At 32.4% G+C, this 21,192-nt stretch overlaps 1 protein-coding gene across 4 annotated transcripts in view; it reads right to left on the bottom strand.

Annotated features, from left to right (window-relative positions):
• Positions 1–21,192, bottom strand: part of LOC139523719 (macrophage mannose receptor 1-like) — a 79,344-nt gene that overhangs the window by 39,441 nt on the left and 18,711 nt on the right. For 2 of the 4 annotated variants that reach the window (XM_071317941.1, XM_071317942.1), the window contains exons 10-21: positions 19,636–19,712; positions 19,133–19,252; positions 18,228–18,347; positions 17,579–17,665; positions 15,592–15,867; positions 14,821–15,057; positions 14,499–14,552; positions 13,118–13,306; positions 12,655–12,771; positions 9,482–9,595; positions 8,100–8,153; positions 7,670–7,846 (exon numbers count right to left, since the gene is read on the bottom strand). In XM_071317941.1, coding sequence (XP_071174042.1) covers positions 7,670–7,846; positions 8,100–8,153; positions 9,482–9,595; positions 12,655–12,771; positions 13,118–13,306; positions 14,499–14,552; positions 14,821–15,057; positions 15,592–15,867; positions 17,579–17,665; positions 18,228–18,347; positions 19,133–19,252; positions 19,636–19,712 — 1,622 coding nt within the window. Of the gene's footprint in view, positions 1–7,669; positions 7,847–8,099; positions 8,154–9,481; positions 9,596–12,654; positions 12,772–13,117; positions 13,307–14,498; positions 14,553–14,820; positions 15,058–15,591; positions 15,868–17,578; positions 17,666–18,227; positions 18,348–19,087; positions 19,108–19,132; positions 19,253–19,635; positions 19,713–21,192 lie in introns of those variants that run through there. The other 2 variants (XM_071317943.1, XM_071317944.1) reach the window with 2 other exon arrangements.

Genomic DNA, 21,192 nt, shown 5'->3' on the forward strand with positions numbered 1-21,192 from the left:
ACTTTTCAAAAGTATGTGATAGTCAAAATATAAGAAAACTAATGACTGAACTAATGTTAACACTTTCCTTACTGAATTGTTTTTTCCGCGACGTTGTGTGACCTGATCAAATTTCCGCGCGCAGTTTGCCTGGCCTGAATTAATTTGACGTGTGAATGGGAAAAAAATGACGTTTTAATAAAAACGTGTGTATCTTTGTTGTTTCTCATCAAATCGGTTTCAAACTCGATATTGTTACACTTAAGTATGAAAGGAGTGTTGCAATATAAATAAATTTACATGACAATACCTACTTTTGATTTTTTTTTTAACCTTTTGTGGAAAGAAAATGACGTTTGATTTGAGAAATCTATTTTTTTTTTGTGACCGGTTTATATTTTTGCCTCCGATCTTCTAAATTAACAATACAAATGGTTATTAACAATTTCGAGTGTTCCTTTATCATAGTTTTATGGAAAAAATAACTCCAGAGTCAAAATTCTAGCTTATTAGTCAGAATAAATACGAATAAAAATGGTTTGACAAATTCCGCGGCGGCCATTTTTTTACCTGTACAATGCAATCACCAGATAGGAAGTTGTGTCCCTGGATAAGTTGGAGTTGTCTTTCTTAGTCCGATGTTTTCTTTGAATTTTTGCATGAATATTGATCTAAATTGACTATTGGGATCTTTTGTGGAATTTTTAATATTTTAATGGAGATATCTAATGATATTTTTTTCTGGTAAAATCAAAACTTTTGAGATTAATATGTGCTTTTTTTTTTAGTGTGCAAATATTTTTTTCTGTTTTTTTTGTATCAAACCACTGAGTGCATGGAAATATTAATTAAATGTAAAATGACCTGACACACTTATCCATGTACATTTAACACTTTAATAATGTGTTGATAAATTAAGTGAGACATAATTAAATGTTGAAAGACAATCATGAACTTTTAAAAATAAAATTACTTTAAAAAAGTCAATGATTTATTTTTAAAATTATTTATTATAAGTGTCCTGACTCCATGGGATGCTAGAATTTCCACTGTCTTTGGTTTTGTATTGTTCAATGATGAAAATAATTTAATGTTCCTTATTAAAAAAAAAAATTAAATGAAAATGTCAACTGTAACAACAAATATAAATTATGAATATCCTTTCAACAACTTATCTGTGAAAACCTTTCAACAAATTATGTGTATATAATATACTTTCAAATTAAAAATTGTAACAAAGTAACTGTTAATTTAAGAAGTTTAATTTTTGACTGAGTGGGAGACAGTGAAGCAATGGGGTAGGCAAAGTGGTTTTCTACATTCAACACAACCATATTTTCAAACCTTTTTTTCCTGTGTACCTTTAACAGCTACCCTAGCCCAGCATATGTGACACCTTATCTTGTTTCCCGAAGTCTACTGGCAAACAGAGTTAACCTACATGTGTTTGATCTGTCTTGACATGGTAGATTTCACAATATGACATACACCATGTCTGACGCTACCAAAACCCAAAGTTTGATGGCCCATTTCTTTGTTTTAGAAGGCATGAATTGCTTGAATGCATCCCTCCCTATGTAAGATATCATGAATCGCCACCTATCGTTTGGGGACATGTTGGTCTCTCATTTTTTGTCTGTTAAGGGGGTCTTTAATTTCTGAGTTTGTAAGATACATCATTTTTAGTCTCCCATCTTTGCTCACCTCCCTGGTGCGTAGCAGTGAAGTGAAGATACCTTATTATCTGCATAATTTCGTCCATTTCTTTGAAAAATAAGAGACCATGACTTATATTTTTAATAACTATAAACATGATAAAGCCTTCAAGTGTTGGGATTAATAAATTTCAGGATAAAAACAATATATGTACATTGTCAGAAAATATAACATTTTTGTCCTAAATTCTAAAGCTCATACAATTATATTTTATTTTCCGGCAATGTACATATATATTGAATATGAGAATAATTGCCTGTTAAAATAAAAACATAATTGTTATGGCTTTTTTACTCTAATATATGTGTGTGGCTCTGATCTGGCTGCGGTTTAACATCTTAAAATTGAGATGATTATATTCATATTTATATATGATTTATAAAAACATTACCGGTTTTATGTTAATTATCAAATCATTGCAATATTACTTTGCTCTTCATGGGCCCTTTAATTAGAATAAAAATATCTTATCTCTGGAATCAAAATATCCTATCTTTGGAATAAAATGTCTTATCTTATCTAATTATAACTATCAATTATTTGGTTGTCAGATAGAAACATCTGGAAAAAATATCCTTCTTTGGGTCTCATATGTTTTGTGGACCAGTTAGGCAGTTACTTCTGGGATAAATGGGGAAGACCTCTTTCAAATTTCAATACTAGTATATAAAATTCTTGGTGCCATCAGTCATTGTTGGGGGACATCAGGGGCATTATTTACATCTGTCAGCTGTCATTATTTTCATCTGAAAGTTCGCTGACCCCTTCTCTTTCAACATCACTTCAGGAGTGATCATGAAATCATCACCGATGTCATTTTGAGGTCAATGCATTTCATACCGTTGACCAAGAAGATCTACTTCTCCCACCAAAAATCCATCAAACTCGTTCTCAAAACTATCGGACATTTTTATGTCTCAGAATGTTACAGACACGATACAGACCATGAAACGACATTTTACTAATATTTACTATAATTATGCGTCCTTGACATCGGCAAGTGAGAGAGGAATGTGATTGGATTGTTTTATTTAGAACTTCCATAAAAGGAGTGCGACCTTTTGCACTCGTGGGAAAAATCCAATTACCGCGCCGACGGAAGTCGGATTATTAATTGATTTTATTCTCCGTGCAATTGTTAAAATCGTTTTTCGTAATTTGTATCATAATGTTAATCAAAATATTCATGAAATCAAATTTAACTTTCCTTCCAAATAACCTTTTCTCGACGAAAAAAGTCACATGTTCGCATCACATGTTTTTGTACAAAATGGCGGCGGTTTATTTTGTTTGTTGACGCTACCGATCTTTCATTGTATTGAAGTATATATAAGGTATCAAATTCAGTCATAATTGGTATTCTTTAACTGTGATATACAAGCTTCCTGAAAACCTATATATGTATAGGTTAAACATAGCTTTACGGGGGGAAATGAGTTAAAAGACAAAAAAAAATATGATTATCACGTGATTGTCTATGCCTGAAAGCATTGTTCGGCCTGGCTACGGGGATGCCTCAACACATTGTTCGGCATGGCTACGGGGATGCCTCAACGCATTGTTCGCCTTGAAAGGGTTAATTAACTGGTTATATTAATTGAATAAACCAAGTTCAACTAAGTTTAAATTAGAAAATATACTAAAGGAGTAAACCTGGGGAGACCGCTTTTTGGCATTTTTTGCCCCTAAACTGAGCATTTTTACAATATGTTTAAAATATTAACCTATTCAAAAGAAAATAACTTTAGTAACTTAAAAATGGGCTGTTTTATTTACAATCACACTCATCAGGTAATATCACCATGAGTTCTTCACAAATTTAACATTTTATAAGTCTAGTTTTTAGACGCTTTTTGTCTAAATTCAAAGTGGCCACAATTGAGTTCAGTCTTAAATTTTTAAAACATGTTGTATTTGATAATGAATCATAAATGTGAAAGCCTTGAACATTCATGTAATTTATTTCCAGAAAAGAGGAAGATTTAATAGTTTTGTGAATTTCATAGAATTGTGCCTCTTACCTAGAAAAGTGCTATATTTTCTATATTATGATACAGCTTTATGCCAAATATAAAGAGACTACTCCTAGAAGTTCCTGATAAAACTGCAACTGAAATTTTGTGACGCTGACATGAACCAGTTAGTTATCCATATGTCAATTTTGGGAGAACAGTGGACATAACAGTAATGTCAAGTTTCCTCCTAGAATGTAATCTCTAGCAATTTGAGGCTTGGGAATAAGACATGTAAAATATAGTTGGCCTATTACTACCAGCTGAGACAAACACAAATATTTCAAATTGCAATAAAATTTATTTCATAACCACATGTAATAACCAGATACTCCATAGGGCGCAGCTTTATACGACCGCAGAGATTGAACCCTGAACATTTGGGGCAAGTATGGACAGAACATTTAAGCTTGATATAGCTCTGAATTTGGTTTGGGATTAAATAGTTGACACAACACAATGAGTGTGGTCTAAGAACTTAAACTTAAAAACTTAAATTTTAATTTAACATTTACCTATTATGGTCCAATATCCAAAATCTAAATGCATGGTTATATTCAGCATATCATAGAACCCCAAGAATTCAATTTTTTGATGAAATCAAATATTGTTCAATCTTAGACCCTTTAGACCTCAATGTGGACCAATTTTATAACCGGGCCCATAATCAAAAAACTAAATACATGGTTAGATTCAGCATATTGAAGAACCCCATATATTCAATTTTGCTGAAATCAAACAAAATTTAATTTTGGACCCCGATTTGGACCAACTTGAAAACTGGGCCCATAATAAACAATCTTAGTACATTTTTAGATTCAGCATATCAAAGAACCCCAAGAATTAAATTTTTGTTAAAATCAAACTAAGTTTAATTTTGGACCCTTTGGACCTTGATGTAAACCAATTTGAAAACAGGACCAAAAATTAAGAATCTAAATTCACTATCAAAGAACCCCAATAATTCATTTTTTTATGAAAGCAAACAGTTTAATTTTGGACCCTTTTTGGCCCCTAATTCCTAAACTGTTGGGACCAAAACTACCAAAATAAATCCCAACCTCTCTTTTATGGTCATAAACCTTGTATTTAAATTTCATAGATTTCTATTTACTTATACTAAAGTTATAGTGCGAAAACCAAATGTCTTTGGATGACGACGACGATGACAACGACAACGTCATACCAATATAGGACCAAATTTTTTCAATTTTTGCGGTTGTATAAAAACAAATATACACAGATAAATGGTTAAACTGTTGAGCAGACATACAATTACCCTACCACGTCCACTTGTATTTTTGTCCATCAGATGAGTTAAGCCCTTTTCAACTGACTTTTATAGTTCATTCTTATGATTTACTGTTATACCACTGTCCCTGTTTAGGGGGAGGGTTTGGATCCCGCTTACATGTTTAACCCCACCACATTATTTATGTATGTGCCTGTCCCAAGTCAGGAGCCTGTAATTCAGTGGAAGTCGTTTGTTTATGTGTAACATAATTTTTTTTCGTTCATTTTTTATATACTTAAGGCCGTTAGTTTTCTCATTTGAATTGTTTTACATTGTCTTATCGGGGCCTTTTATAGCTGACTATGCGGTATAGGCTTTCTTCATTGTTGAAGGCCGTACAGTAACCTATAGTTGTTAATGTCTGTGTCATTTTGGTCTCTTAATTGTAGACAGTTGTCTCATTGGCAATCATACCACATCATCTTTTTTATATTGTCATTAAAATGGTAAGATTTTACTGTTCATATACATGTAATATTATGGTGGTCTACCGTAAAGAAAAACGTGCAAAATGGTCTAAATACAAGTTTTTAGTCATGAATGAACATGATGAAGGTATTAGCAAAAAAGAGTAAAAGTATGATAGATCTAAAAAAAAGTTTCACACAATAAAGTCATCAATGTCTATTTTAACTAAATATTAAACAATTTTGCAGCATCAGAGTTGAACATTTTTTGATAAAAACAAGCATTCTGCGAGTAATACATGGCAATACATAGTCCCCAACCCGTTACAAATTCATTGTAATGGAACAAAAATTTGATCTATAATTTGTCATAATGTAAACTACATAAAAATATCGAGACAAAATCTTCCACCAAAATGTAAAAACTTGTTGAATTCTGACTATCTCAGTGAATTTTCTATTTCAAAGACAACAACTCTGCACACAGTTATCAGACTGGAACAAAATTGAATCACTAAATACCAAAGAAAAGAAAAAACATTCAAAATGTCATTTTGTCTTTAAAAAAATTAGTTATTTCCGTTTGAACAGAAGTCTTCTAATGAATAAGTATTTCATCAAAAATTTAATTCTAGAGAAAGGGCTTCAACTGAACAAAGAGAAAAACTTAAAGCGTGAATAATGAATTTGACCTGTAATTTGTCATGATAAATCAAATCAAAATCTACAAGCACAAAAAAGTCTGATTTGCCGAACTGACAGACACGCAGTGCAAACCTAAGTCCACTTAGACGTTAGCCGTTAGGGGACTACAAATCAAAATCTCAAAGTATCAACAAACACAAAAGAGATGCTCTTTGGAGAGGGAACATTCAAGATATTTTTGGAAAAGCTTTCGATTTTTGAAGAAGTAGGGTTACCTCAAATGTCTTTCTTTTATCTTGATTTAATCTGAGATATAAATCAAAGACTTTTATATGGCACATTATATATGCAAACATAATCTTTTTTCGTAGATAAAAAAAAAATGGCCACATTTTTTTTACATACACTCTAATAGACACAACTTTCTAATCAAGACACTCAAAGAGTGATTGGCCCTATAATTGGTTGCATTCCAATCAAAAGTTTCAAAGAGGAAGATTTTTTGAAGTACAAGTATGTTTCATATAACAAGCTTTTTAAAAGACTGTCATCAATTGAAAGTAGGTGAAAACCAGGTGCTCCGCAGGGCACAGCTTTATACAACCGCAATGGTTGGACTCTGAATAGTTGGGGCAAGGTAAATATGGTCACAATGTTCAAGCTTGATGCTGTCTGAATTTGGATTGTGATTGAATTTTTGACAAAAAAAAAAGGTTTTTGTTACAAAATAAATGTGCCCAAAGATCAACAAATCTATTGCACAATACTGTGCAATTGAAGACTTCTTCTTGAAAATTATCAAAATTTGAAATTTGAAAAATTAAAAAAAAAAAGAAAACCCTTAATTTTTTTTAACAAATCCCCCCAAAACTTATTGAAACCCCCCTTTCAGCAATAACCCTTAAAAACAATCCCATCCTTTCCTTTTTAGTATAGAACCTTATAGTACAATTACAGAGAGATCCATATACATGTACTTAAACCCAAGTTATTGTTTGGGAACTAGAAATGTGCTTCTTTTCGGCCCTTTTTGGCCCCTTATTCCTACATATTTTGGGCAATTAATCCAAAACCAAATCCCAGCCTCCCCTTTGTTATATGGAGTATTGTTGTACAGTTTGAAAGAGATCCATACAATTACACAAGTTATCGTCTTGAAATAAGAAAAATGCTTGTTTTGGGCCCTGAAATATAAACTCAAGTTTTAAATAATTCATGCTTTATGATTATGTGTGATGTATTGGTATTAATGGCCTAACAGAAAAAGATGCAAGACCATCAGAGTGCCCCTCTTGAGTTTACAAATCAATTGTGATGGGTTATTTAATGTAAACATACCCGACGAATATACTAATGGAAGGCAGAAATTTACTGATGTACTACAAATTCAACCTCAACTTGTAATTGTTTTTAAGGCAGTTCAAATGCAGTGTAGGCTTTGACCTTCACTCTAGGTTTTCCTTCCTTGTATGCAACACAACTTTTAAAAGTGATGAATAATGTCAAATTCATTACAAATGGTTATAAAAGTCCCAGAGAGCTGAAAAGTTTGGTGTTGATTATGAGTATAGGCCTTCTCTCTATCAATAATTGAGGCCTTAATTTACCGCACTTACTTTTAGGGATTTGGCTTGTTATAAAATCCTGTTCTCCTTCTTCTGCAATGGAAGCTAAATCAGAGCCGTTCTTCCTACAAATAGATCTGGCGACATTCCATGTAGTTTTTTTTCTAGCAATCAAATAGCAACTTGATCTATAACTAACCCATCCATCTGGACAACCATAGGTTTGACCTAAAATATAAAGGCATTTGCTTTCATTTCTTTTTCAATTAGTTTTTGTCGATAACACCCAAAAAAAAGTGTACAATGTCATCAAGGCAAGACAAAATCATCACTCAACGGAAATAACTCATAAGGAATCATCAAAATATTTTGGTCATGCAATCAATCTTGTAGGTAGAAAGACATTGAGTGATTGCAATAAGTCACATCGCAGCCATTGACCCTATAGTCCAGGACAGCTAAAAACAAATGTATATATTACCTTTTCCTATTACAGGTGATGTTGGGGGAATTGGTGGCAGTGTTGGTCCAGCAACTAAAATAAAGAAAACAGATTGTCAGAGATTATACAATACAAGACATTTAAATATTTACTTATAACTTACAAATATTTGGGGCAGTTGGGTTACTTTCCTTTGATATATAATAATTATTTCAAATCCTTTTGGGTAAAAACTGAGCCATGAAAATCAAATTAAAAAACCAACAGCAAAAGTCAATGCTTTAATTTTTTACAGCTTTTACATTAATGCTAGCAAGACAAATCTTTGTTTGGCTTGCTTGCTTTGTATGTATTAATGTTTGCTCAAGCATGGCAATTAAGATAGGCGGGGCTTCAGCTTGTATACATCATACTTAAATTTTATTGGACGTTACGTTTGAGGTTTAGGACACTTAATTTTAAAACATCACATGACAAATATTCTCACATGTTTCCTCACCTGTAAAAATACAATAATTGGTCAATGAAAGAAAAATATAAACTTAATATTGGTTTTTTTTATAACATATTAATCTATTAGTTCAGTTGTTTCCATGTCTGCCCTTTCATTTATGTAACTCAAAAAAAAAGTCCAATAAATGGGTAACAATTGTATCGAAAAGAGAAAATCGAGTGCACCTTTTTTTATGTTAGGGTGTGTTTGAGATGAATATTTTGTCTTGAAAACGTACAAAGGAAGAGTATTTGATACATCATCTCGCTTCAGATTCTATCATTTTTATATAGCAAAGCTACAGGTTGACTTTATAACATAAAAAAATCACAATACTAAAAGATGAAATGTAGGGGTCGAGTGAAATACCTATCCAATGAATCACAAAATCAGAGTAGGTGTGTTCGAATAGCTATTTTACTAAAAGTATTTGACGACAATCTTTAAGTTGGATGATGAAAATGCATATGTTGGAAAAAAAATTGGTTTCCATTTCTACGATTGTGAAAATGAACTGCCGTAATGGGGAGATAATTTTGACGAAGTAGAATCCTGACTGTATTGTATATTTACAGGTAAGGAAACATGTGAGAATATTTGTCATGTGATGTTTTAAAATTTAGTGTCCTTAACCTCAAACATAACGTCCAATAAAATTTAAGTATGATGTATACAAGCTGAAACCCCGCCTATCTTAATTGCCATGCTTGAGCAAACATTGATACAAACAAAGCAAGCAAGCCAAACAAAGATTTGTCTTGCTAGCATTAATGTAAAAGCTGTAATCCTTTTAAAACATTCAGTTGACTTACAAAGATTTATCTCCCTTAACACATGTAACCACTGCTGTGGAAGGACTCGCATTTAATCTGGAGAAGAAAAATGTCATATCCAACTTTTAAAACAAAGATCAATATCATTAATCCACCTGTCTTTCTACATACAAATCCTTGTTTGACATCACATGCCTGATCTTCCCATTGTCCTAACTTAGTATCCATAGAAACACAGTCTTCACCATTATCAAGACCATCAGGCTGATCTACAGGAAATTAAACTTTTTTTTTAAAGTTTACAGAATTATGGTGATCTTATCTTGTTGATTTGGTACAAGATCTGGTATAAATGTGTGTGTGGCAAGGGCTCAATTGACATGAGTTATCATTGATGTGTTCATAATTATAAATTAACTGTTAACAAAAATTTGAATTTTTAAAATTATAAGGCTTTTCTACCTGAGGAAGACTACCTCATTGTATCTTAGCTGTATTTGTTAAAACTTTTAGGAACTTTTGGTCCTAAATGCTCTTCAACTTCGTACTTTATTTGGCCTTTTTAAGGATTATGTACCCTTCTGTAGCCATTTTGTACGAATTTTTTAAACATCAATTGTATCAAAACTACAGATATAACGAATAATAGACAGGCCATTTTGAACATATACTAGGGGGAAACTTGATGCAAAGCATTATTATTTACTGTTGCATTGCATTTAATAGAAAGGGAGTACTTTGTGGCAAATAAACCAAGATTTTTATAGAAAATCCACAGCCTTTAATACAGAGATTTTTGTTATAAAATTTGAAACATAGATTACTCACTTGCTTTTCTATGATGTGCTAGTGTTTGTTTTTTACAAAAAGTTCTAACCAACCTGTAAATTCCAAAATACCTTGTGCAGAGTAATTAAATTCGAGCACACCCTAAAAGGTGTACTTGATTTGGTCCATATTTTTTATTTGTTCTAACCAATAACTATATTTATAAACTTGTTTTAAGGAAATCAATGCTAGCACTGCATGTAATAATCCTATATATATCGGTCATCAAATTGCCAAATATGATAGAACAAGGATAAAGGCTGTGGATTTTCTTTAAAATTTCCATATGTTTAGCATTGAAGCAACACAAGGGTACATAATCCTTAACATTTTTTGATTCAAGTGTCACTAATGAGTCTTTGTAGATGAAACACGTGTCTGGCGTATATACAAAATTTCTATCCTGGTATCTCTGATGAGTTTATTTAGCCCAAACTATTAAGTACACAAGTCAAGATGAATTGTTTCAAGTTGATTTTAATATACATGTGAGAAAGTGAAATAATAAGACATATACCTATTGGGTCATTGTAAAAACAATTTTAATACCAGTTATTCAAATAATAAACTGTTATCACAGAGATATGTCTCACCTTTTTTGTAATTTTGATTATGCAAATGTTGAAATCAAAATAGCAATACTTTAACATCTTACACAAGTTATGCAAATATTCAATGAACCATAACTGAGTTACATGGCTAAACAATCTCCGTGTAAATGATATGTGCCAATGCTAATACAACTGCATAAAAAATACCACTGACTTATTACAAGTCTTTCCAAAACCTAAATACAAACATTAACTTGTAAACTATGTAAAAAAATCAAAGTCAATGAACCATGAAGAGGGGGTGAGGCTATATAACCTCCATGGGAAAGATACTTGCAAATGCCAATAAATTTGCATAACAAATATCATTGACTTAACATTAGCAGTTCATCTTAAACTGATCTAATCACAAACTAATACAATGTACATGTAAACTAAGATAAGTTTCAAAGTCATTAGATTGTGACTGAGGGGAAAGGCCAAATATTCTCCATGGAAATGAGATGTACCAATGCTTATACAACTGAATACCAATTAACATTGACTATCACTAATGGTTCCCTTTGAACTGACCTAATCACAAACTAATACATGTTAACTTAAAAAAAATTTCAATCTCAATAGACCATGACTAAGGGGCGGAGCCAAATTATCTCCATGGAAATGAGATATGCCAATGCTTAAACAACTGCAAACCAAATATCATTGACCTACCACTTGTGGTTCACAATAAACTGACCTAATCATAAACTAATACATTGTTGACAACGCCTGAAACAGCATACCTATGTCTCGCTTTTTGACTCTGTCAAGACGAGACAAAAACTACAGCCTCTAAAGAGCCTGTGTGTCTCACACAGGTCTCTGTACATCTTCAACAATGGACACCCTCAAATATTGTGGAGGGGGGGGGGGGGGGTAAATGGTTATTTTCGTGCAAAGTTTTCAGACTTTATATTTCCTGTTTTTTTCGTTTTTTGACCTTTTAATTTCTTGTTATCTTGTGTTTGGTTGGATGTGCATGCTTCTTGTTTCCCCTTATTTATTTTCCATGTCAGTACTCAATTTATTGTGCTTGTTCCGCATTTGATTAAAATTAAACCCGGGACATATTCGAAGTCAATGTGTTATAAAACCTACTGAAACAAGTGTAATATAATACAACTTAATTGATGTATATTGTTACCATTCTACTTTTGCAATTATATTGTTCATGTATAGTATGTCTATCAAATTACTATGCTAATTATTTTTCAAAACAAGATTTGAAAAGGTGACTGCAAGGTCTTCATGTCTATTGATAATGACTGCATGAGCTCCAAGAACAGTTGAGTAATAACTTCTAGTACTTTTTTTCCTTAATAATTATGATTTATTACTAGTGCTTTGTTTTTCTCGGTTTTTATTTTCTGTGCAATATTTTCATGATTTTTATTTCACGCGTTTCTGTGTTCAGTTCCCCCCTTTACCACCCTCATTGTTGAATAGAATAGAAATGATAAATTTGTGTTTGTTGATATCACCCTAAACCTATTACAGTTTCTAATTCTTAAAATTAAAAAGGTTAAAAAAAAAAGTGCATGTATATGCCTGTTCCAAGTCCGGAGCCTGTAGTTCAGGAGTTGATGTTTGTTGATGTGTTTACATGTTTGTTTTTCATTCTTTTTTTGTACACTCATTAGGCCGTTAGATTTTTCATTTAAATTGTTTGACATTTGACCTTTTGAGCCATATAATAGCTTACTATGCTCATTGTTGAAGGCCGTATGGTGACCTACAGTTGTTAGTTTCTGTGTCATTTTGTCTCTTGGTTAATTTGGACAAATAATTTCAAAGCAAGATTTTTTTTTAGTTAACAGAATATGACAAGTTAGGATGGACACCAAGTAATGAGGAAATGCTAACTTGGCACTTTGGGCCATGTCAGCTAACAAAAAGTATCAGCAAACCTTGCATCCAGTGCAGAAAGGAGAATGGTGAACCATCAGACCATCTCCAGCCTTCGTCTGCTCCACGACAATTAGCACCTATCCACATTGACCCGAAATTACTATTCTGCAACCGTCCTATCAAAATGTAATAGAAGAAATGTTTTTATTAATAGTTTTTGAAATAATAAAATAATATAAATAAGACATCGGTAATATGAAAATAGTCTATTGGACTGACAAGTTTGAATTCTCTCTTGTGTATCTTCTTCCTATTTTTAATAGTATAGCTTACCTAGATGAAATTTGAAACCAAAACAAACAACAGTCTAATAATGCGACCTACTCTGTATATGATAAGGGAAAAGACCAAAGGATGTAAACATGCTTCACATGGTTTTGCACTATGCAATAAATAAACCCCATATTGTAATGAATTTGCTATGAATTATTTTTGACAAAAAAGATTACAAGTAAAACTTACCAGCAAGGTAAAGCTGTTCATGAGTTGATGTGATACTAACAAGCTTTCCACCTAACATTTGACATTTTGTTCTTGCTTCCATCCAGCTTGATAACCGATTATCAAAATGATAACAAACATCAGGAATAGGTGAATCTTCCCAAAATAACCCACACTTTTCACTCCATGTCTTAGCAGCAGTTGTCACAACTTCAATTATAAAGAAAAAAATGTATGTCCATAAGACAACTTGCTGTACTGGGGTTATCATATTTTAGCGTGAACTGCTGAATCTGGGTTAAAAGCTCAATTTTGCATATATTTTTTTGGGTTCACATTATAATATATGGGTTCTTATTTTCAAGTTTATGTGACCACAACTGTATGGTAATTTAACTAATAAACCAAAACTGTAACCAATACAGGGGATAACAATGGGCATCTAACAAATGGACAGACAGCTAGAAAAACTTTATTGGCTCTTGTATCATCATTGAGGGTTTTTTTTTGTATAAATAAATGGATAGTTTCCATTATAAAACTTGTGTATATATACTTTTTGAAAATTCTTTAATTTGTCCATATTTAGAAGTTTACTTTTTTTTATTGCTTGCTTCCAGGAACCAATTTCCGTATATATATGCAAGTGACCTTAGCGCGACCCTTCTCGAAAAAATCCTGTGATCACAATACGCATCTGTCATTGAATTGAACAATTATTGTATATGATATATACATGCTCAATATCCATGCTTCTTTGTTGATTGTTGTGACTATAGGTAAAGTACAGCTTCAAATAACGACAATTAAGTAGCTGCCATATTTCACTTCATAACAGACAGAGAAAAATAAATGACGATTATAAGATATGTTTGAGTAAAAAATGATAAAATTGTGCACAGAAGTTTATGATATATATACATGCATTGGTTCAAGAATTGGATAAACATATTTCACCAGTTACTCGTTGATATGACTAAGTGTGGTATAAAATGAAAAAAAAATGTTAAAAAATAGTCATTTGACGTCAATACTCCTATTAGGAAGTCGACAATGTCCGAAATATTGACTAATTTCTAAAACTTGTCAAACTGATCATTTTTTCTTTTTATAGTGTCTCTTTATATTATGTTTTTTCAAGAAAGCCAATTATCCATACAGTATTTTGACCTAAGCAGTTTTCAAGAATTTGAAATTTGATGTATGATTAAAACTCACACCTGTGCACAAATGTACTAACTATAGTTCAAATTAAACAACGTGGTTCTGACAATTTTTTGCTTAAAACCTTTATTATTATGAAGAAGCCAGGATTGATGCCAATTGAGGAGAAAAGCTCACTTGGGCCTTTTGATTTGGTGAGCAAAAAACTCAAACAATGGGTCAAAGTCTAAAAACTTACCTGTGGTTGTAGAAGTAGTAGTAGTAGTGGGGATGGCCGGTGTAACTGCTCCAGCTAAATCAAAGAAGAAATAATATAGAATGCAGCTAAATATTTTAAAAACTTCTTGTGCTAACAATAGTCCAATGATTTACTCCATTCAAAATTAACTCTTTTTGACCATTCTTTTTCAGTATTTATGTCATCATGGTTTCTGATCTCAAGTTTTACCATAAACTTCATAATATTTTCAAGAAAGTAACATTTCAAAGGTAAATAATTGAACATTTTTTAATGGTATTATCCAACTTCAGGTCAAATAAATATTCAATTTGCTACATACCACAATATGGTATTTTACAATACTCCCATCTTTGGTTCACATCAGTTGTATAACACCAAGGACCATATGGCTCATCATCTGCATTACGACAGTAGTTTTTCTGATCCAATAGCTGATCACTATAGCTATGCTTATGAGGGACTTGCGATGACCAAGCCTGGCATGTACGACCTGTGTTGGTTTGACTAATAGTTCCTCTGTAACCCTTACCCATCTGATCCATTATACACTCTTGGACTAGAAAGAAAAAAACAAGTTTTCAGCCACAACAACTTCTATGTTTCAAAGATGTGGGGTTTGAAAGTTAGAGTCGAAATATATTGTAATGGACAAATTGAAGTGTCAAATTGCTTGGTTATTCCTGTTAGCTGTTCTTTTATGTGTAACTAGGTAGAAGCTTCTAAGGGACACCACTAGCATAAACATATACCAAGTTGTTAACAACACCAGCTGATGATAAAAGGAGTATGGCAAGCAAGATTGTAATATATTAATGACATTTAGCAAAGATTTGATTTTGAGAATTGACATTTAGCAAAGATTTGATTTTGAGAATTAACAAAAAGCATGCATATGATTCACATGATATGCAGTTGTTATTTTAAGGTATAATCAGTACAAAGGGAATTTTACAAGAAATCTGACTCGACTTGTTTTGACAGCGAGGATTTTTCTAATTTAACTACATCTTCAAGTTCAGGAGTTAAAGAATGGTTCTTTCCAAACCTCCTTCTGTAGAAAAATACAACCAGTAAACAATTCATGACATACCCATTGTTTTGGGATCAAACACAGCAGCAGACGTACTGTTTGAACATCCTAATACATCCATGATCTGAGGCAGACCAACAACCTGAGTTTTGTAATTAAAATGCTGCTTGCACTGATCATGTTGCTCTTGTAAACACTTCACTCTTGTTCTTATAGTGATACAATGTGGGGGTTCAGAATAACGTTTGGCAGCTTGAATCATTGTGGGGCTTTGGTTCTCAAATTCTTTTGCTTGATCAAACAGGTCTTCACACCACTCCATTCTACATGGTACTTCTAAAAGGAGTAAGTTTAGTAGGTGTCATATTTGTCCTGAATATTTCATATATGGTTTAAAGTAGTGCTGTCAATGGTTTACCATCGGAAGGACTGAATATTGAATACCAAAAAAACACTCACCAGTTAACCAGACTTTTTTTTTTCAATTTTAATAGATTTGATATATATATGTACTGAAAAAAAAATAATTTCTAATTAAATAATTATCGTTGTGGTAATTAATTTAATAGATCAATTGTCCAGTATATTGATTGCTTTTGTTAATCCAAAGTGCAAAACATTAATTAAAACTTAGACGGACAAGATGACGGACGTAAAGTGATGGGGAAAAAAAAGCATCTCAGACTGCAAAAAAAAAAAATCAGAAGAGGAAAGACCTAATAAATTAGACCTTTTTCCTGTTAATTACCTGAAAATGCAGGTAACCTGATAAAAATTTGACTGAAATAATTGCTTTACATTACAGGTCATGCTCTCCTGAGCATTTTTCATGCAATAACTTTCTCTGTATCTCTTATAATAAAAAAAATACGGCAGTCTGAAAAGGAATATGCTGTTCTAATGAATGAGTAAAAACTAGATGTGTCAAAGCGACACAAATGGCCCCGTCCCAAAAAGTTGAAAAATCTGCAATTTCAATATAAACACATGTGGACACAAACATGATGGTAGTCTCGCATATCAAACATCAGCTCAAAATCTGGAGGCGATAGAAAAAAAACCTGTATAACTGTGATTTTCAAAAGTCCAAAGCCCGTAATTTCAGCAGAAATTAGCGGAGCAGAACTAAACTTTAACTTAACCTGTAACTCATCATGGTTAACTCACATACCAAAAATCAGCGCAATATCTGAAGGCGTTTAGAAAAAAAGACCGTATAACTGTGATTTTCAACAAATTCTCAAAGTCCAAAGCCAGTAATTTCGGCATAAATTAGTCGAGCAGAACTAAACTTTAACTTGATCTGTAACTCATCATGGTTAACTCACTTATAAAGAATCAGCCCAATATCTGAAGGCTTTTAGAAAAAAAATCTGTATAACTGATTTTCAACGATTATCAACAAATTATCTAAGTCCAAAGCCCGTAATTTCAGCAAAAAAGTGTTGAGCGGAACGAAACTTAAACTTGATTTGTAACTCATCATGGTTAACTCATTTATCAAAAATCAGCCCAATATCTGTAGGTGTTTGGAAAAATAGTCTGTATAATGGTTTGTTGCGGAGTGACGGAATTACAGAATTTCGGATTTCAGAATTACGGAATTACTGAATTACAGAATATCGGAATTTCGGAAAAGGGTAAAACTATATGGCTACGACAATTTTGTTGTGGGGCCATAAAAAATGCAGCAGCAGTAGCCATTTTTCTAATTTTTTTTGTGTAGCGTTGAAAGGGTTAAGGAGGGGTTGTGCTCACAAAGCTGTTAAGGAAGAGTTATGCTTACAAAGCTGTTAAGGAAGAGTTATGCTTATAAAGCTATTAAGAAGGGGTTGTGCTCACAAAGCTGTTCAAGAAGTGTTATGCTTACAAAAGCTGTTAAGGAGGAGTTGCCTTACAAAGCTGTTAATGAGGAACCAAGCTCGACTCTATAATTTACATACGAAAATTCTCCAATGAGCAATACCTGGAAATTGATACGACTGCAATATTGTTATGATTTGACTGATGAGAATTTGACAATTTCCTCAATAAACATTAAACTTACCTGGTACAGCAGTAGAAACCCCTGGCTTGGTCATAGCTGCATTTGTCAATTTCATAGTTGTTGTAGATGTTGTTGCTGGAGCTGGAGCTGAAAAGAGTTGTAAAGTTACTTCAAATTAAATTTTAAAATTATCAATTTTTCAAATTTTATTTGATGAAAAAATAACTCAAGATATTTGTTGTGTTTTTAGATCTCAAGGATAAAGGTAATTCGTAACCATGAGATTTGCATTGTAATTATGACTCATCAAATAAAAGAACAGAGTTCCAATGTCCCCCACGTAGCAAATATTTCATCTAAGAGCAATAAGTTTTTATAAATATCTTGCAGAAATGATAGTTTGAAAAAGCTTAAAATAAAATTTTCAATAACTCTTTAAAAATTAGTTGATTGGTACTGATTTTCAAACTCGTCTCAAGACATTGATGATTTAAATCTTTGATATAAATCGAATAAAAATCTAGCAAGGAAAGACACTAAAATATGTTTAACAGTCAAATAATTGCCAAAATGAACCTACCATTGACCTTTTCAATTAAATAATTTGAGACCTTGACCTTTAGGATATAAAGTGTAAACAAGCCTCGACAGACTTCTGATTTTCCTTCTTTTTCAATTAATTAAAACATGACTATAATTTGTTAAATACTTGTAGTAGTAGTAGGTGGCGCCACTGTTGTAGTTGTGAAACTTGTAGTAGCAGGTACCTCACATACAACTCGAAGTGTTCTATTACATGGCAAGTTTCTATTCCATCTACCATCATCTCCTGTGAAAGTACAAATCAAATTTCAATTGATTTATAATGAGGGAAAAAAGTTTAAAGTTTTACAGAAATTGCTACAAGCACAAGCTTAGGTCTTCCTAGGAATCTGAGTATTACTGTACAAAATTCACTGAAAATCAGTGGTCTGAAGGTCATTGTTAATTACATTTATTGTTCACATAACTTGACTGTGACATTATATTGACATCATTAGTTTTTTACCATTCCAGCAGCACAAGAAGGCTGTTTGTTGGAATATTTTGGCTGAATAAACATACAGCACATGTCACTCAAAATAATTGTTTGCTAGTAAATCAATATAAAAATAGTGTGTAAATATAATTTTGGGGCCATGGTTTGGATCCATTAGTTCTAAGCCTGTGCAAGTAAAAGTTTCTGTTCTTTTTTTTGGTTATTTTTCCATTCTAATTAACTTCTGTGATTCCGTAGGTGCATTTTCTCCGATAACAAGTAAATTGAAACAAAAACATGTTTAAGTGGGTAATTATCCGAAATTTAAGTCTGCTTATCAGACTGTTTGAAACACATTTGATACAAAGTCCAATATTGCATGCTCAAAATATTTCATTTTTTTCCAATATTTCATGCATATTCTGCACAAAAACAAATAGTAACCGATATCAACAACTAAGGTTCTTCAAATTGTATCATCTAGTTGGAACGCATGAACCAAATAGATTCAGGTTCTAATCGTTAATCATAACATCACTGGTATATCTTACCAACATTCATGTAAACACAATCATAACATCACTGGTATATCTTACCAACATTCATGTAAACACAATCATACATGGTTTCATTGCTATTTGGAGATATGTATGTCCAGTATTTTAAAGCTGGAACTTCGCCTGTGCTAGGCCAGTACCAGTTATTAGTACTCTGTTCTAAAAAATACAAATAACTGTTAAAAAGTATTTTCATTCATTTGGAACTATTTTCAATGAATTTCATGATTGTAGTTTGAGTACAATAAAAATCTATAATAAATATTAAAATGGACATTAAATGAAAAGGTTCACAAAGGGTTCATAATATCCCTGGAAATCAATGATCTTAGAATTGAAACAACCATTTCTACAAAAACAAACAAACGATGTACATTTTGTTGTTTAAGTCATAATTATTAAAATTGCATTTAAAAAAGATCAGATTAAAAACAGAGTACAACTTTAATTCTTGGAAAATGTGAATAGTACATGAATATTTTTCAACTTCATCTTGATATATTAATGGATTTTATGACAAGAAATTTCTTCAAGGAACTTACTTTTCAATCCAATCCATATTTCACCAATATCCCCTTTCCTCTTCAACAAATTGACCAGATAGGATGATTTACTGGCACTGTAGAGAGATTAAGCAGAAATTGACATTTCTAAAGGCTGCCACATAATTCAATGTGTATGCAAATGTACCACTAGATCTAACAGCATTTAAATCATGTACAAAGGGCACCAATCATATCATTTTTTTTTTATTTCTGTTAAATTTTAAAGATTTTTAAGGAGCAAATACAAATATCACACTTCGTTCATCTTAAGTGAGTTGGATGTAAATGAAAATGATGACTATAAATGTACATCAAAAACACTAGACCCGATTCTCTTTTCAACCAATCACCCTTGAGACAAAATTGGCAAAAGGTAAGGACTGTCCACCCTACATAAAGAGTTGAAATGTTCTATCTTGGTTTTGTTTTTGTGGCTGAATGGTCCAAGTAGTTCAACAACTACTTCACCAGCTCTTCAACACTTAGGTTGCAAGTTCAAAACTAGAACATGGCAGGTGCTGTCTCAATTGACTAGGAATGTGCGTCATCCTGCTAAAGGTTGATGGTTCTCGTTGGGCACTCTGGCTTCCTCCATCAATAATAGAGAGCTGCACATGAGCAAATGATCAGCCTGTCACTTTTTCAAAGATAAAGTTCTACAGCTCCTCAAAGTCATATCAAAAATTTATTAAAACAAGAATGTTTCCCCAAGTACACGGATGCCCCATCCACACTATCTATGTTCAGTGGACCGTGATAATGGGATAAAATCTCTAATTTGGCATTAAAATTAGAAAGATCATATCATAGGGAACATGTTTACCAAGTTTCAAGTTGATTAGACTTCAACCTCATCAAAAACTACGTCAACCAAAAACTTTAACCTGAAGCGGGACAGACAGACGGACAAAATAACGGACGAATGAACAGACGGATGCACAGACCAGAAAACATAATGCCCATAAATGGAGCATAAAAACTAAAGGAAGGTTATTGTAATACACGTTTTGTAGATATAAAGCAGTCACCAAAGTTTCATAAAAACAGCTCAAAGAACTTTTGAGTTATTGTTTGAAAACAGGAAAAACAAGAATGTGTCCATAGTACATGGATGCCCCTTGCACTATCATTTTCTATGTTCAATGGACCTTGAAATTGGGATAAAAACTCTTATTTGTCATTAAACATTAGAAAGATCTTATCATAGGGAATATGTGTACTAAGTTTCAAGTTGTTCAGACTTCAACTTCAACAAAAACTACCTCAACCAAAAACTTTAACCTGAAACGAGACAGACAAACGAACGGACAGACAAACGGACAGACAGACGGACGAACAGACACACAGACCAGAAAACATTATGCCCCTCTACTATCTTAGGTGAAAAAACCTTTTGAATGAATAAAACCCAAACACTCTGAAAGTCCCTTAACTTAAGGTGGTACCCAACACCTTCACTAAAATCAATTAAGCTCGTTTAATTTTCATAAAATTTTGATAAAGTATTTACTTTGACCCTTTGAAAAAAATATTAAAGTATCAAAACAATTGAAC

This window comes from Mytilus edulis, chromosome 5 (assembly GCF_963676685.1).
Source record: "Mytilus edulis chromosome 5, xbMytEdul2.2, whole genome shotgun sequence".
NCBI classification, from domain to species: domain Eukaryota; kingdom Metazoa; phylum Mollusca; class Bivalvia; order Mytilida; family Mytilidae; genus Mytilus; species Mytilus edulis.